The sequence below is a fragment of the Rhodotorula toruloides genome (assembly GCF_000320785.1).
Source record: "Rhodotorula toruloides NP11 unplaced genomic scaffold Scaffold2, whole genome shotgun sequence".
Lineage (NCBI taxonomy): Eukaryota > Fungi > Basidiomycota > Microbotryomycetes > Sporidiobolales > Sporidiobolaceae > Rhodotorula > Rhodotorula toruloides.
Window position 1 is genome coordinate 1,194,517 of NW_015622962.1, and position 14,666 is coordinate 1,209,182.

Consider the following 14,666-nt stretch of genomic DNA (forward strand, 5'->3'; position numbering starts at 1 on the left):
TCGAGCAAGCACGTCCTGAAGCTGTACGGCAGCTCGTCCGCACGCAATCAGCCTCTCTGAGCGAGGTTGACAGCCGCCTCGCCCCCTCCGACAACCCTCTTTCCTCGACCGCTCACCTCGCGCACCATGGCAGACCCGAAGCTCGAGCCCGAAGTGGCTTCTCTGATCCCAAACACCACTCTCACACCGCTACGCATCTTCCTCTCCCTCTCGATCCTCCTCGTCTTCCTCCTCATCGCCTTCCTCTCCCCGCGACGGAGACTCGAGTCCCCCGTTGCTGTGCGCGCGAAGAAGAAGGGCGCGAAGACGGTTGTGCTTGTGGGGCCTTTGGCGAGTGGGAAGACGGCGTTGTTCAGCCGGGTGCGCACCCTTGCCCTCACGTCTCGAGCGAGATTGGGTTGGGCTGATGAGGCGATTGCTCGCGGTCTTGGGGGACACAGCTCGTGTATGGCAGTGCACAACAGACTCATACGTCGATGAGGGAGAACGAGGCGGTCGTCAAGGCCAAGTGGGGCTTTGGGGAGGACGCGGTCGTCGAGAAGGGCGAGAAGGAGGAGGTTGAGGAGGTGCGTCCCGTTACTCCTGTTCAGCTGTCTGTCCGTATCAGGAACATTGCTGATTTCGGCGATGCGACGTCGTACAGCCCGCCGCCATCGCCCTCTCGACCCCTCTGCACATCGTCGACCTCCCAGGCCACCCTCGCCTCCGCACCCGCTCGCTCGCGCAGTACCTCCCTGCAGCAGACGGGCTCGTCTTTACGATTGATGGCGTGACGGGTTTGACGGGCAAGAATGTGCGGGATGCGGGAGAGTGAGTGTTCGCTTCTTGTTTCGTTTGGACGGTTGGCTTCGTTCGCGGGCAGAAAAAGGTAAAACGGCAGCTGACGGAATCTCTCGAACTGCAGGCACTTCCATGTCGTCCTCTCGCTCCTCGCCCTCGTCTCGAGCCGCCGATCACGCCCGCTTCCTCCCCTCCTCATCCTGCTCACCAAGTCCGACCTCTCCTCGTCCTCCTCGGCCGGCGGCTCGACCGCCTCATCTCCCGCAGCAAAGACCAAGTCGCCGTCCCTCTCGATCGACCGCGCCAAGCAGTCCCTGCTGCGCGAGCTCGAGCGGCGACGACTCGCAGCTTCGGGCGGAGGCGGTACCTCCTCGGGCAGCTCTGCGCCTCTGAGTGCGGGCGCCAAGCTCGAAGGACTCGATGCGATCCCTGCAGGTTCGTCGTCGTCCAAGGGACTCGTGGCGTCGCTCTTGTCCGCGCTGGGCATCTCCTCGTCGTCCTCGTCGCCCGTCGGCGGTGCGCTCCCCGAATCGTCTTCGGGCCTCCCCTCGGACGAGTCAGAGATCCTCGCTCTCCCCGAAGCCGACGCGTTCGCGTTCGAGGGCCAGGCGGACTGGGACAAGCTCGAGCAGGCGGTCGGCGTCGAGATCCAGTGGGCGACGGCGAGTGTCAAGACGGGGCGTGACGGTGTCGAGCGGGTGTACGAGTGGGTCGACGAGCTGTAGGCGTCGCAGGGCGTGCACTCGACGTTATCCTTTCTCGTGGCGAGGGTCACGCGAGCTGGTTGTCCCCCTATCGCAACCCCCCACCTCGTATCGTTCCCCGCCGCTCGCTCTTGACTCCTCCCGCACCGCTACCATGCCTGCTGCTGTCCCTGCCAGTCTGCTGCTGCTCGTGCACTGAGTCTGCTCCCAGTCCACACGAGTCCCGCGCCACCCTGCCTCGCAACACTTGTTTCGGCCTTCCCAAACGTCAGTGTCGTCGAGAGTCGCCGTGATCGCACCGCAACACACTCGAGCAGCTCCATTCCCACGCTCAGATTCACTCAAACGACACTCTCGAGCGAAGCAGGACCCCATGCCCGACGTATCCTGGGTCGACCCGCTCCTCTCGCACGAAGCCTTCGCGCCGACCCAGCCGCTCAAGGGCAGAGGACCGCTCCACCCGGGCTCGACATGGGTCGGCGTACAGCGCAGCGGGAGGAACTCGTACGAGGTCACCGTCAAGTTTGACACGGTCGACGTCCAGAGTGGGACCGTCACCGGCACACTCGAGATCAAGAACCTCACCGCCGAACTCGAGAGCCTCGTCACGTTCTTCGAGTGCGTCCCCACGTCTCCTCAGTGACACAGTGACGACGCTGACCGCCGCACGCGCGCAGGGGCGACATCGTAGGCGAAGTCGGAGGTCCCGGGTTCTTGACGGCAAAGTATGGCGCGACCGAGATCGACGACCTGAAGCACTGGCGACGGTTCCCTGCCTTCACCCGCAACCGCCTCGAACACCAGCTCGTCAAGCCCAACCTCAACTTGCGCCAGGCTAACAACAAGCCGTTCAAGTTCCTCCGGCTCAAGGAACAGTTTGTCGTCGGCGAGCGGGTCGAGGCGATTCACGGCGCGTCGTACGCGGGTTTCTACTATTGCTGTGGGTCAGTATTAGCCTTAGAAGACGAAGTGGAGCTCACGACGCTTCCCGCAGGCCTCGACTGCGAACCTTTCCCGCCGACTGACCCGTCCATCTCTCCTCACCGCGGCATCTCCCCTGCCGCTCGCAACGTTCCCGCCTTCCGCCGTCGCAACTCGTCGTTCTCTCGCCCCGAACCCAGCCCCAGCCTCCTCACCCAGACTCGGCCCTCTATCGCCCGCCCTTCTCCCGCATCTCCTCCTCAGCCCATCGTCAACCTCCCGTCTCCACCGCGTCGTACCGTCGAGCTTCCTACGACGGCTGAGGAGCCGACCGCCCCTCGTCCGCTCCCGCCGCGCCGTACGAGCAGCGGCTCGATCTCGTACGCCGCCGCACTTCGTGGCTCGCCCGGCTCCCTTGCCTCGCCTCCGCTCTCTCCGATGCCTCCCTCCGCCTCGTCCTTCTCGTCGTCCATCTCGTCCGCATCGTCCGCATCGCCGCAAACTCCTCCCGAACACCTCATCCGTCCCTCCGCCCCTCCTCCCCCGGACCTTCCCACGCCCAAAGCCGAACTCGACTCGTCCGCCCTGACCTACCTAACCGAAGCCGGCTCTTCCTCCCTCCCTCCCATCCTCCAGTCGATCGAAGCAGGCCACTCCTCCGAGTGGCCCGCTCCTACCTCTCCTCCCATGCCAACTCGTCCGCCCGGTGCGATGCGCCGCATCAGTTCGGACGTCGCGAGTGTGCTTGCCAAGGCTAAGGAGAAGACGAGGGGTCGGCCTGAGGTCGCGAGGAGGAAGAGCGCGAGGGAGGCGGAGGAGGAGGACGGGGTGGATGATAGAGGGATGAGGAGCTGGACTGAGGCGACCATCTCGGGCGTGAGTGTGACCCTTCTTTGTCGCTTGAGAGATGAGGCTAACGAGTTGTGCGCCACAGTTCTACTTCCACCACAGCGCGAGCCCGTATCAGGAACTCTCGCTCCGCTATGTCCCTTCGCACCAAGGCGGCGTCGCCGAGTTCGCCTTCCGCTGAGCCCGCCGACGACCGCACTACGCCATCCAAACGAACACGATCGCATACCATACCTCGACTTACGACCCGCCTCGAGCGAACAAACCCATGTCTCTATCGCCCAACTATCGCCTCTCCTCGCCGTCGCTTATTCTCTCGTTGGAACTGTTGTGAACCCTTGATCTCTCTCTTCATGTCGTAGCGCCCTCTCCTATTCCACAAACCAAAGCTCTTGTCGTAACTCGTTCGTCGATGTCCCCCTTTCGACGACGGCGAGGCCAAGTGGGGCGGCGACCTCCCTCGCTCCTCGTCCAGCGCTCCAGAGATGTCACGCTACCGGATCCAGTGCGCGACCTACAACGGCAAACTCGCAAAGGGTCGCACGCACTCGCTCGCGAGCGGCGAGCCATCGGACGACCTCAGCGCTTGGCTGGCACCGACGCTCGAGGATGGAGGAGACGAGGCGCCTGATTTCGTTGCGGTGGGATTCCAGGAGATGATCCCGCTTGTGCGTAATTGCTCTCTTGGTTCTGCGACGGCCTCAGCACCGCTCACGAGTGGTTGATCGTCGCAAAACAGCACCTCGCCCTCGCCGGCTTCACCAAGACCGCCCTCGACTTGCACGACGACGAGCTGCGTTTCGCGATCGAGGAGCGCTACTCTCAGTTTTCCTCGGGGCGAAAGAAGCGCTCGTCCCCAGACGGCGAGCGATACAGCCTCGTCGCTCGTCGCGCAATCGGCGGGATCGCTCTGCTCTTGTATGCGCGCGAGGCGTCTGTCGCTGCGCGAGTGAGGGACGTGCAGGTCGCGACTGTTGGATGTGGAGTGTTTGGGGTGATGGGCAACAAGGGAGCGGTTGGGATTAGGGTCGTCCTGGATGAGAAGGACGGCGGCGAGACGAGTAGTTGGACGTTTGTGACGGCGCATCTGGCGGCGCATCAGAACAAGAATAAGGAGAGGGCGAGGGACTGGAGGGCGATCGTCGAGCGGCTGGTTTTCGAGGGCAACGAGGGCCAGAAGCAGATGTTCGATACCGGCCATGTCTTCTTCTTTGGCGTACGTCCTTCCCTTCTGGCATTGCCGGGAACGCATCGCTCACCTCTCCCTCCTGCGCAGGACCTCAACTACCGCATCTCGCTCACGACGCCGAAAAAGCTCCCTCTCCACCTTCTCAAGCACGGCATCAACTCGCTCACCCCCTCAGACCCATCAACCTACGCCTCTCTCCTCGCCTACGACCAACTGCGCCAAGAGCGCGCCGCAAACCGCTCGCTCCACCACCTCCGAGAAGGCGACATCACCTTTCCCCCGACGTACAAGTTCAAACCTGGCACGCGCGACGAGTACAAGAACTTCAAGAAGCGCGTGCCTGGGTGGTGCGACAGGGTTTTGTATGCGTCGGCGGCGGAGGACGAGGCAGAGGTGTTGAGCTACAAGTCGGTGATGGATTTTACCCGGAGCGACCACAAGCCAGTGCGTCTCGTCCCCCCGCACCTCTTCCCTCGAGTTCGCGGGCTGAATCCGCTCTGCCCAGGTCGCGGCGCTCGTCTCGATTCCCTCCTCGTCCGCTACTCGTCGCCTGCCCTACCGCTCCCCCTACAGCATCGACTCGTCCTGGCGTATCAAGCAGACTATCGGACTCGTCCTCGACCGCTTCGTCGGCATCGTATGGTGTTTGATCATGCTGGCTGGGTTTAACAAGGACGCGAGGTGCGCCTCCTGCTTTCTTCCGCGTGATCGAGAGCTGACGAGGTCTCGCGCACAGGCTCGGTATCGTCAACATTGCGCTCGCGACGTTGGGAGCGTACTACCGTCGTGTCTTGTTGTAGACTTTCTCTCAGTGCTATCAAGCTTGTATGACTCGCAGCAATCGGGAAGTTGGACAGAAGGACGAGTGTCTGGAATTGTCTTCAGGAAGCGGCATGCGATGGGGTTCAAGCGAGTTGGCGTGGAAAGGCTAGCTACAGAGGAGTCGAGGTGATCGCGGAAGCGGCGCTTTACGAAGCGTACTGTATGGAGACGATGTCAGTTTCTGGTCGAGCGAAGTCGGCGCGACCGGGCTCACCTTCTTGACCCATTCTTGCGCCTGCGAGACGTCGTGGGAGCAGGTCAGTCATGAGGTAGAAGGGAGGTGGAGGAGGGGGCGCGACTTACGTTCTTGTTGAACGTCGGGCGATCCTGGTTGTACACCTCGGCGATGGAGGCAACCAGAGCGTCGTCGGCTACGCGGGACGAGCTCGTTGAGCACTTGTCTCGGGTTGAGAAGTGGAGAGAAAGGGACGCACGGTTCGGCTCCTGCAGCAACTGGACAAGTGCGCGAAGGACTGGGACAACGAGGCATGGCAAGTCAGCCAACATGCCGGCCCTGGAAAACGAAGGGACGCACTCTGCTCAATTTTAGTCGACGGCTTCCACGCCTCGGACTGCACGATCATCCGTCAGCTTGAACCGCAGGCGAGCGAAGGAACAAGCGGACGCACCTTGAGCAAGCCAATGCAGATTGCGCCGTCGTCCGTCACGTTCGGGTGGTAGATGCGAGTCGTCTGGGGGATCTCATGAAGTTAGCGGACCATCTGGCAGCGGAAGAGTGCGAAGGGGGACGCACAAACTTGACCTGCGAGTCGTGTGAGGAAGCCAATCTGTCAGTAGCCATCCTTCGACCCGGCCCGTGACTGCAAGGGGCGCACGGTGGGAGACCTGCGCGAACGGCATCAGTAAAGCAGCGGTAGATGGAGCGACAGCGGCTGTACGTACTTGAAGGGGTATTCGGTCGGAAAGGTGATGTCAATGTTGAACTTGCCGCCTGCGCAGGAGCGGTCAGCGCAACCCTCGCTTCCTCCAGAGCACACACGCACCCTTGTAGGCCGAGTCGGGCGGGCCAGTGATTGTGCCGGTCTGTGCGAGCGGGTTCGGGTCGGGAGGAGGGGAAGGAGGGTCGGGTCAGCTCTCGCTCGTTCGCGGGCCCGCAAGTACGACTGGAAGCGCACCCAGTGCAGCAGGTTGTTCTCGTCTGGCGCAGCCTGGACGTGCGGCGGGAAGTCCGCCTGCAACTCTGCGTACTCCTTGGTGATTCGTCGGGCGGCGGCGCTCATGGCTGCAATGGACTCGGTTAGCTTGACTCTAGTCCAAAGCGAGCTCGACCAGCCCGCTCACTGTGTTGTAGCGAGATGTCGAGGTTGAAGCGATTCGCCGTCCGCTGATTGATCCTTGCCTTACTCGCCCGCACCAGCTGTGAGGCTGAGGGACTAGCTTGTGCTGCTCTGACGAAGCTTCCGCTCGCTTCGTCCGTTCGACTCGCGGAACCACGTCTTTGCCGCGTCTCCAGCTCGTCGCGCCTGATCTTGTCCTGCTCGTGGTGCGTTCAGGGACTCTCCTTCGCCAGGATGGGCTACAGACTGACATGGCTTGTCTCGCAGACAAACCACACGACTGCGCCGTCTCTGCCTAACGTCCGTCGACCCCTTCGCCAACTTCTCCCCCCTCCCTTCCTCACGATGACTTCACCATCCGCACCGAACGACTCGTCAAAGCTGCCTCGTACGACGATCAACGACTTGCCGACCGAAGTCAAGACCCGCATCGCCGAATACTGCGACGAGCAGGACGAGCGAGCGACGAAGTGGCTCACGCGTCTGACCCTCCTCCAGAGGGCCGGGCCTATCGAGCTGCGGAGACGCCTCGAGCATGCGCTGCCCGAGACTGCAGACCGGCACCAACGCTCGGTTGGCCGGCTGTTCTGCCTGTCGAAGGAATGGTCGCAAATTGCCGCGCCTTTTCGGTTTAAGGTGCGTCGTTGCGCAGCTCAGAACGTTCCGAGACTAAACCACTGTCGACAGAACCTCTCGACACTACGGATGAACGACCCAGTCTTCCAGTACGTCGTCGGACCGCTGCGAAGCCAACATTTCACGACCCTCGCTCTCGAAACGACGCCGAATGAGCAGTCCGAGGCAGTTCTGCTCGCCAACCTCGCTCTGCACAACCTGAAGGAGGTCAGGGTCGATGGCGCCTGGTTCAAGAACCTCGTCAACCCATCTTACACTATCAAGCCTTTCTCTCGCGCGGTCCCCGGCAAGCTCATCGGCAAGGCCGAATTTCTACGCCTTTCCGTTGTCGACGGCATTCATGTCGAGGAGCTCGTCGAGCAGACACCTTCCCTGCGAAGGCTGAGCCTAACACTCGACGCGTCGTCCGTCTGGTCCCGCACGGCCCTTTCCCGCGTTCTTGCTGCCTGTCCACACCTCGAAGAGCTCGACATCTTCAGCATCACAGAGTACGGATTTGATTTCACGCCAGTACTCGCTACGCGGCAGGACATCCGCGACAAGTGGCCTGCGCTATGCAGCCTCTCGTACGAAGGCGGCATCAGCGGCTCGTTCCTTGCCTTCGCCGAGTACTTCGGCAACTCGCTTCAGCACTTGACTATCCATGCGCGAGTATTCGAACATGCCGACATTGGCCCCGAACTCGTCAACGAATGCTTCCCGCGCCTGACAAAACTCGCGCTCCAAGGAAGCGACGCCAGCAGCGGTCCCATCCTCGATTCACTTCGACCGAGGCATGCTCCACAACTGCAAACGATTCTCTACGAGGAGTCGGAGCGGAATTGCGGCATCAAGGGCTATTCGACCTTACTCTCGAGCATCGACCAGTCCGCAACGACCTCTCCCTCTCAACTGCCGCCTTCACCTTCCACATCCATCTCGCCTACGATGTTTGGCTCGCGGAAGATCACCAGTCCTTCGCCGAGTACTCCAAGTCAAGCGGACTCGCGGTCTGTCTTTCCTGCGACGACGGTCTTTCTCGCGACGACGAACCGTCGTTCGGTTGGCGCGGCGATTTGGGCGAGCACGCCTGCGATGAGCCGCCCGACTCCTTCATGGCACAGCAACTTCGCCGAGATGTTGAGCGGACGCTGCAATACCTGGCGGAGTCGAGGGATCAGGCGGAAAGGTCGGGCAACGTTGAAGACTGGGCGAGGTTGTCGGAACTTCTCAACAGTGCGGAGCTTGACAGGGCAATCATGGCTCTCTAGACTAGCTACTGGTGCGTTTCGAGCAAGACGGGCCCTTGCGTCGCCGCTGACATCGTATGCATCGCAGGCGGGGACTTCACCTCGACATCCGAAGCTGCGACGCACGTCCTTTCCCTCGTCCTCCCCTGCCGCTGCGTTCTGTCGCTTGACTTTCCCTGTCCTACCAATTACGCTCACATACCTCGCCCGACTTCGCTCGACCCTCCCACTCTTCCGCCGCAATGCACAAAACGGTTCTTCCTCCCGCTCTTCTCTTCTCCGAGTCATCGAATGGCGGGACGACCGCGCAGCTGCGTCCTTGTCGACGCTTTTCTAGCCGCTCGTCCACTCAGACGATGCATTCGAGGCGAACGGCGAGCGAGCGAGAGACGAGAGCGTTCCTCAATATCGTCCCACTGGGCCATTCGAAAGCTCATACCTGCGTGTCTCTTTGCCCTCTTGTCCCTCTCGTCGCCTCAGGAAAGCAGCTTAGCGAATTGTGTGCATCTTCACCCCGCGCGGTGTTCACGGACCGACTTTTGTCCTTTGTCCAACCCTTCTGCATCCGCTGCTAGCACTCCGTACTGCCTCTTTGCGCCCTACAACACCTGGGACACGCTTATCTACAGCGCAACCGCGCTCCCTCGCCCCACTCGCCGCCTCGTCGCGTCTCGCTCCTCGAGGACAATCGCGCCTTTCCTGTGCGTCTCACTGCTTCGCGGGACTGTGAGACGAGCGCAGCGTTTATAACACAGATCGCTCCACGCAGGAACCGCCCCCACACTTCCCCCAGCTGTCTTCTCGTCCGCCCCTCACCTCCTCATCGCCGGCCATGCTCGACCCGTCAACGACTCCCGCCCACCGCACGCCGCGCGTGACGATCGACGCCCTGCCGACCGAGGTCAAGACCCGCATCGTTGAGTTTTGTCACGAGCAGGATGAGCGGATGCGGAGGTGGATCGAATGCCTCAGCGAGTTCGACCTGAGTTGGCCCCAGTACAAGTCCGTACGCCAGAAGACGATGCGCGATCACCCGAGCACGGTCGGCGTGCTGTTCGGCATGTCGAAGACGTGGTCAGCCATCGCCGCGCCGTTCCGCTTCAGGGTGCGCTGCTCGATCCGCTGTATCATCCGGCGACGCCTTGCTGATTGCTGTCCTGCACAGACCCTCTCCGCGTCAAAGATGGAGTCCTCAGTCTTCTCGCATTTTGTCGGGCCTCGCCAAAGCCAGCACTTCAGCACGTTGCGCCTCGACACCTGCCAGAACTACCCTGTCATCACCGCCCTTCTGCCCAGCCTCAACCTGTCGAACATCACCGACTTGGCCATCGACGGAGCTTGGTATACCGCCTCCATCGACCCTTACGGAGACTTCGACCCGTCGTCCATTCTGGTCGGCCAGTTGAATGATTATGCCGCCCTTCCCGTGGCCGCCCTGCTCCGGCAAATAAAAACGCTCCGACTCGTGCACGTCCGCCCAGCCGACTTCTGGCGCATGATGCCACACACTACTCATCTCACGACGCTCCATATCACGACGTGCGTCTCAGACGGCCTGCAGCCTAGGCTCAGCGGGATGCTGGTCGATGTTCCCCATCTCCACGATCTACACCTTGCGTGCAAATCCTCGACAAGTACAGAGCGCGGACAATTCAGCTTCCAGCTCGCCATCCTCGACACGCACCAACACGCGCTTTTCCCGCAACTTCGTCGATTCTCGTACACGGGCGAGGTGTCCGCCACTGCAGTCGGATTCGCCGCGCTGTTCAGCAAGTCCCTTGAAGAACTGACGATCGACGCGATTCATGACGTGGACGAGAACGAAGGCCCTTCGCTCGGCGACGACTGCTTTGCGGCGTTGACGCACCTCAAACTCGCCGGCTCGTGGGTCAGCAGCTGGCCGATACTCGAGTCAATCAGCCCAGAACGCGCTCCGAAGCTGCGTGACTTGACGTACGAGTGCCTTGAATGCGTCGACGGGCTTGAGGAGGAACATACCGGCACCCTAGAAATGGTCGACCGCTTTCGCAAGACCGCAAAACGCGCGCCGCGCGAATTCAACTTCCACCTCCACCTCAACGCTGATACCTGGACCGCGACGGACCGCGCATTCGTCGCCGCCTACTCTGCAGAACACAACAATCTGCCGATCTGCCTGTCGTGCGACGAGCACATGCCATCTTTCGGTTGGTCGGACCCGTTGACCCCGCCAGCCGACGAAATGCCCGACTCGCCACTCGCCCGCGAGGTTCGGGAGGACGTCAAGCGTACGCTGCGCTTTGTCGAGGATCTCGGACGACAGCTCGAGGCGTCCGGCACTCCCGCCGACTGGTCTAGGGCGGCGGAGCTGCTCAGGGCGGCAGAGTTTGAGCGGTCGGTCATGTCGATGTAGCGGGACAGCTATTGGTGCGTTTGCTCACTCTGCTCGTCGTCCCCCGCTGACTCTGGGCTTCCCAGCAGGTTCACTTTCTTCTCCCACCTCTCCCCTCCGCCTCCTGTATCCTTCGTCTAGCTGTCAATGACCTTTCGATGCGACTGCTTCGCTTCGAGCGAACCAGCGAGCGTTCTCGCGCCTGTGCTCGCCCTCGATTCTACTCGACCTTCGCAATTTCGCGTCCTCCGACGATTCGATTCCCGCAAACTTCCGCCGCTGTGAAACGATGGACGCATGTCACGACAGTAGCGCTCGCTCAACCCTTGTATGCCGCAAGGAAGTGGAGCCCTTCCCCCTCGTCAGCGGATCGACTGTTCCAACTTCGCCGCTCTCGCTCTTCCCTCGTTCCCTCACACCAAACTCGCTCACGAACACTCTACCAACATGGTGTGTCGTCTCGAGCTCCTCTCACTCCGTCGTTGCTGACCCTCTCTCACTCGATCGCTTCCTCCCGCCTCACCTCGTCATGCGAATCCAGCAACCCGCCAACACCGCTCCCCCCGCCGGCGCTCCCGCTGGACAGCCTGCCGCTGGTCAGGGAGGAGATGCGTGAGTCTCTCTCTTGTTCTGCGTTGTCGGATTCGAGCTCTGCGGTGAGGAGAGTGCGATGAGGCGGTGCAGGGTCCGACGGATGGGGAGGAGGGGAAGGACGCACTCAGAGGAGAAAGAGCAGCTGGGTGGGATTGCACGGCGTGGCAGCATCACTGAACGGCTCAACGGCTGGACGAAGCAGCATGGGCTGACGATTCGTCTTTCTCCGCAACCCTCCTCGACTCCTGCGAATCTTGCTCTTCCGCTTGCAGCCTCGACAAGGGCGTCAACACTCTCCTCGGCAAGAGCGGCCACTCACAGAAGCCTGCCACGGTCGAGAAGATCTCGGACGGCATTCGCAGCGGCTTCAAGAAGTTGACTGGCAAGGACGTCCCCGTGAAGGACCAGGAGTACGCTTAAAGGCGGTAGGAGCACTGCGGGACCAGGTCCAATTCGATCAAGGGACCCCTCGATGTCGCCGTGCCCTCGTCCACCTTCACCTTCAGCTTCGAGTCTCTAACGTTGTAGATCCCGACAAAGCAGTTCCAATAACCTCCAGGCGGTCTTGCGAGATAGCCCGAGAAGTGAAGAATCGTTGCTACGTTACGAAAGCCAAGCTACCGACCGACATCGTCCACGCCCCTGCATGTCGCCCTCCTCGTCACGCTTCGCTCACTCGAAGTCCTCCTCCAGCGGATCCGACCAGAAGCTAACCTTCCCACTCGCTGCGCCACCGTAATACTTGCCCGCGACAGTCGGGTGCGCAGCGGTGACGGCAGGAACGGCGGTGATCGCGTCGAGGTTGTGGAACATCTTCACGGTCACGCCGTCGGGCGAGATCAGGTCGATGGTGCGCTGCATGTTGCCGACGTGGAGGTGAGGCGGGAGGGAGGGGACGGTTGACCAGTGCGCGCGGAGGACGGTGACATAGCGTCCGACTGAGGGTGAAAGTGCGAGTCAGTAAAGTCCAGCAGCCAGAACAGCAAAAGGTCGGGACGCACCTTGGCAGTTGTGCGCGATGCGGTGGAGAGGCTCAAACTTCTTGCGCGTGATGGCTCGCGGCTTGCTCGGCTCGACGTTCCAGACTACGCAAGGACAGTCGTCAGCTCGTTCATCGCGAGCGGAAACTGTGGAACGCACCTCGGATCGAGTCGTCGTAGCTCGTGGTCGCAAGCCGCGTGCCGGTCGGGTCGAAATAGGCGGACGAGCAGGCGTACTCGTGCTCGAAGGCGAGGATGCGCGCTTTCTCCTGCACTTCCGTCGGTTCCGCTGTTTCCGGAAGGCCGCGAAGGGTCGAGAGGTCCCACAAGCTGCAGATGACAAAGACTTAGCGCAAGATTGAGCGGAAGCAACAACGATTGAGCGCGCGCACCACATGTTGCGCTTGACGTGAGCTGTCGCGGCGAGGTTCGGGTTGGCCTGGTTGATACTGATGCACCCGACTGCGGAGCGCGTCGTCAGCGCAAGCTTGTGCAGGAGAGACAAAAGTGGGCGAACCCTTGTACCGGTCGATGTCCCAACGCTTCGCCGACTCCTTCGGTTGCCGCAAGTCGCGCCAGATCAACCCGCCATTGTTGTCCGACACTGCGAAGGACGTGAGTCACTTCAAGAGAGCCGAAAAGTGACAGTTCAACGCACCCCACAGCTCGTTGCCCGTCGGGTCAAAGTCGAAGGAATGAAGAAGCGCCTCGTCCGACCAGCGGTCGCCGTCAATCACCTCTTCCGACATGCCCGTCTCGAAGTGCGTGACGCGGAGCGTGCGGTCGTAGGAAGAATGGTAGATCTGCCGAGAGAAGCGTGACCGTCAGCTTCGATCCTGAAGCTGGGAGAAACCGCTACGCACCGAGGAAGGCTGGTTCGGGCGGAACTTGAGCCACGAGATGCTGTTCCTGCCCGTATGCGCGTTCCAATGCCACCACTTGCCCCACACTCGCTCCTCCTCGCCCTCATCCTCCCACTCGTCCTCGCCGTCGGCGCCAACGATTCCTGCGGCCCCGTCCCGCACCGACGAGGACTGCACCGACCCGACGAGCTTGCCGGCGTCAGTGCAATCCCAGAGAGCGACGTTTCCGACTTTGTCGCCGGCGAAGATCTGCGCAGTAACGCAGGTGAGCAGTCAGTCGCGAGCAGTGAGGAAGCGGGTTTTGAATGGACGCACGAGGTCGCGTTGCGTGTCGGGGTGGACGACCATTGAGTAGATACGCTCAGGGATGATCTTGACGATCCTGTCGTGAGGAAGAGAGCGTCAGCACGACAGGAGGCGGATAGTGGAGGAAACGCCGCACGCTCGCAGTTCAAGGGGGTCCATCTCCTTCCGCAACTTTTCCGTCTCGATGACCGGTCGCTGTCCGACAGCCCAACTGCCGTTTCCGCCGAAGCCTGAGCCATCGTCGCCGCCGGTTCCGCCCGAGTAAGATGCGAGATTCTTGAACTCGGCGAGAAGCGAGTCCGTGTCGAGGGCCATCTTGACGCCTCCTTCGCTCGCCTCGACGTTGCGGTCGCTGTGCTTGAGAATGCGAAGCTGCTCCGCCTCGGCAGCATCTTTTTCAGCTTGCTCCTGCAGACCACAATCCTCGTCAATTTTGCTGGATCTGTTACGGTGAAAGCAGCGCAGACGCACCTTCGCCATCTGTTCCCTCTGTGCCTCCGTCAACTCGACCCGCGCAGCCCTCGGTGCGTTCCTCCTCGAACTCCTCGTCTCGCGGGCAGTTCCCACATCCTCCGTCGCCGACTTCCTCTTCGTCCCTGCGCTCGACTTCTTCCTGCCGCTCGCCGGTCCGGATGCTGGCTTGTTGGCCTGAACGTGTGCGTGGACATGCTTGAGGTCTGCACCGATGTTCGTTTCCTCGAGGGCCTCTGGGGTGGGCGTCAGTCAGTGCTGCGTCGCGCTGGGTGGTGTGTAAGCAAGGTTGGCGCACCTGCGTTGTTGAGGACTTGCTGATGGCGGAATCCCTCGCTGCAACGAGGAAAGAGATGGTGAGGTCACGATGAGGAGGAGGAGACGCGGATCGTGCGAGCAAGCAGCGAGCGTGGGAGCGCACAAGTCGAAAGACATGATGTTCAGGTGTCTCTGAGCACGGCTGAGCAAGCAGCAGGAGTCCTAGGGAGCGAGAGAGGCGAGAGGGCGGGGTCAAGGGGACTTCGCGAGGTTCGCGCACGAACGCGTCCGCACAAGTGACTTTCGTTGACTTCTCTCGTTTCAAGTACGAGAAGGGCTGTACACGCGCTGCAATGACGGGCTACGCATTGCCAAGAGATAAACAAGCGTCTCCG

General features: G+C 61.5%; 8 protein-coding genes across 8 annotated transcripts; 6 read left to right on the forward strand and 2 right to left on the reverse strand.

Moving 5' to 3' along the window:
- Nucleotides 1–126: 126 nt before the first annotated feature.
- On the forward strand, nucleotides 127–1,505 carry RHTO_03163 (signal recognition particle receptor subunit beta; the record flags this gene model as incomplete). Its single annotated transcript, XM_016416834.1, has 4 exons — nucleotides 127–360; nucleotides 441–566; nucleotides 644–810; nucleotides 905–1,505. The coding sequence occupies 4 exons, from the start codon at nucleotides 127–129 to the stop codon at nucleotides 1,503–1,505; spliced, it is 1,128 nt and encodes a 375-aa protein (XP_016276553.1).
- Nucleotides 1,506–1,857: 352 nt separating this feature from the next.
- RHTO_03164 (vesicle-mediated transport protein) lies at nucleotides 1,858–3,596 on the forward strand (the record flags this gene model as incomplete). Its single annotated transcript, XM_016416835.1, has 3 exons — nucleotides 1,858–2,102; nucleotides 2,162–2,424; nucleotides 2,479–3,596. 3 exons carry the CDS (start codon nucleotides 1,858–1,860, stop codon nucleotides 3,594–3,596), a joined length of 1,626 nt encoding a protein of 541 aa, XP_016276554.1.
- A 143-nt stretch (nucleotides 3,597–3,739) lies between these two features.
- RHTO_03165 (inositol or phosphatidylinositol phosphatase) lies at nucleotides 3,740–5,243 on the forward strand (the record flags this gene model as incomplete). Its single annotated transcript, XM_016416836.1, has 5 exons — nucleotides 3,740–3,922; nucleotides 3,994–4,470; nucleotides 4,531–4,887; nucleotides 4,949–5,124; nucleotides 5,180–5,243. The coding sequence occupies 5 exons, from the start codon at nucleotides 3,740–3,742 to the stop codon at nucleotides 5,241–5,243; spliced, it is 1,257 nt and encodes a 418-aa protein (XP_016276555.1).
- Nucleotides 5,244–5,411: 168 nt separating this feature from the next.
- Nucleotides 5,412–6,506, reverse strand: RHTO_03166 (ubiquitin-conjugating enzyme E2 D/E; the record flags this gene model as incomplete). The annotated part of the gene is made up of 11 exons (XM_016416837.1): nucleotides 5,412–5,423; nucleotides 5,480–5,500; nucleotides 5,569–5,636; nucleotides 5,700–5,738; nucleotides 5,801–5,837; nucleotides 5,895–5,957; nucleotides 6,020–6,028; nucleotides 6,102–6,111; nucleotides 6,169–6,217; nucleotides 6,270–6,309; nucleotides 6,402–6,506. 11 exons carry the CDS (start codon nucleotides 6,504–6,506, stop codon nucleotides 5,412–5,414), a joined length of 453 nt encoding a protein of 150 aa, XP_016276556.1.
- A 402-nt stretch (nucleotides 6,507–6,908) lies between these two features.
- Nucleotides 6,909–8,449, forward strand: RHTO_03167 (uncharacterized protein; the record flags this gene model as incomplete). The annotated part of the gene is made up of 3 exons (XM_016416838.1): nucleotides 6,909–7,199; nucleotides 7,251–8,240; nucleotides 8,303–8,449. 3 exons carry the CDS (start codon nucleotides 6,909–6,911, stop codon nucleotides 8,447–8,449), a joined length of 1,428 nt encoding a protein of 475 aa, XP_016276557.1.
- An 811-nt stretch (nucleotides 8,450–9,260) lies between these two features.
- RHTO_03168 (uncharacterized protein) lies at nucleotides 9,261–10,820 on the forward strand (the record flags this gene model as incomplete). The annotated part of the gene is made up of 2 exons (XM_016416839.1): nucleotides 9,261–9,533; nucleotides 9,594–10,820. The coding sequence occupies 2 exons, from the start codon at nucleotides 9,261–9,263 to the stop codon at nucleotides 10,818–10,820; spliced, it is 1,500 nt and encodes a 499-aa protein (XP_016276558.1).
- A 426-nt stretch (nucleotides 10,821–11,246) lies between these two features.
- On the forward strand, nucleotides 11,247–11,813 carry RHTO_03169 (uncharacterized protein; the record flags this gene model as incomplete). The annotated part of the gene is made up of 3 exons (XM_016416840.1): nucleotides 11,247–11,249; nucleotides 11,341–11,411; nucleotides 11,666–11,813. 3 exons carry the CDS (start codon nucleotides 11,247–11,249, stop codon nucleotides 11,811–11,813), a joined length of 222 nt encoding a protein of 73 aa, XP_016276559.1.
- Nucleotides 11,814–12,065: 252 nt separating this feature from the next.
- RHTO_03170 (WD repeat protein) lies at nucleotides 12,066–14,448 on the reverse strand (the record flags this gene model as incomplete). Its single annotated transcript, XM_016416841.1, has 12 exons — nucleotides 12,066–12,331; nucleotides 12,395–12,478; nucleotides 12,534–12,703; nucleotides 12,766–12,835; nucleotides 12,891–12,977; nucleotides 13,032–13,176; nucleotides 13,237–13,485; nucleotides 13,552–13,618; nucleotides 13,679–13,950; nucleotides 14,014–14,249; nucleotides 14,312–14,349; nucleotides 14,435–14,448. 12 exons carry the CDS (start codon nucleotides 14,446–14,448, stop codon nucleotides 12,066–12,068), a joined length of 1,698 nt encoding a protein of 565 aa, XP_016276560.1.
- Between the last annotated feature and the right edge of the window lie 218 nt (nucleotides 14,449–14,666).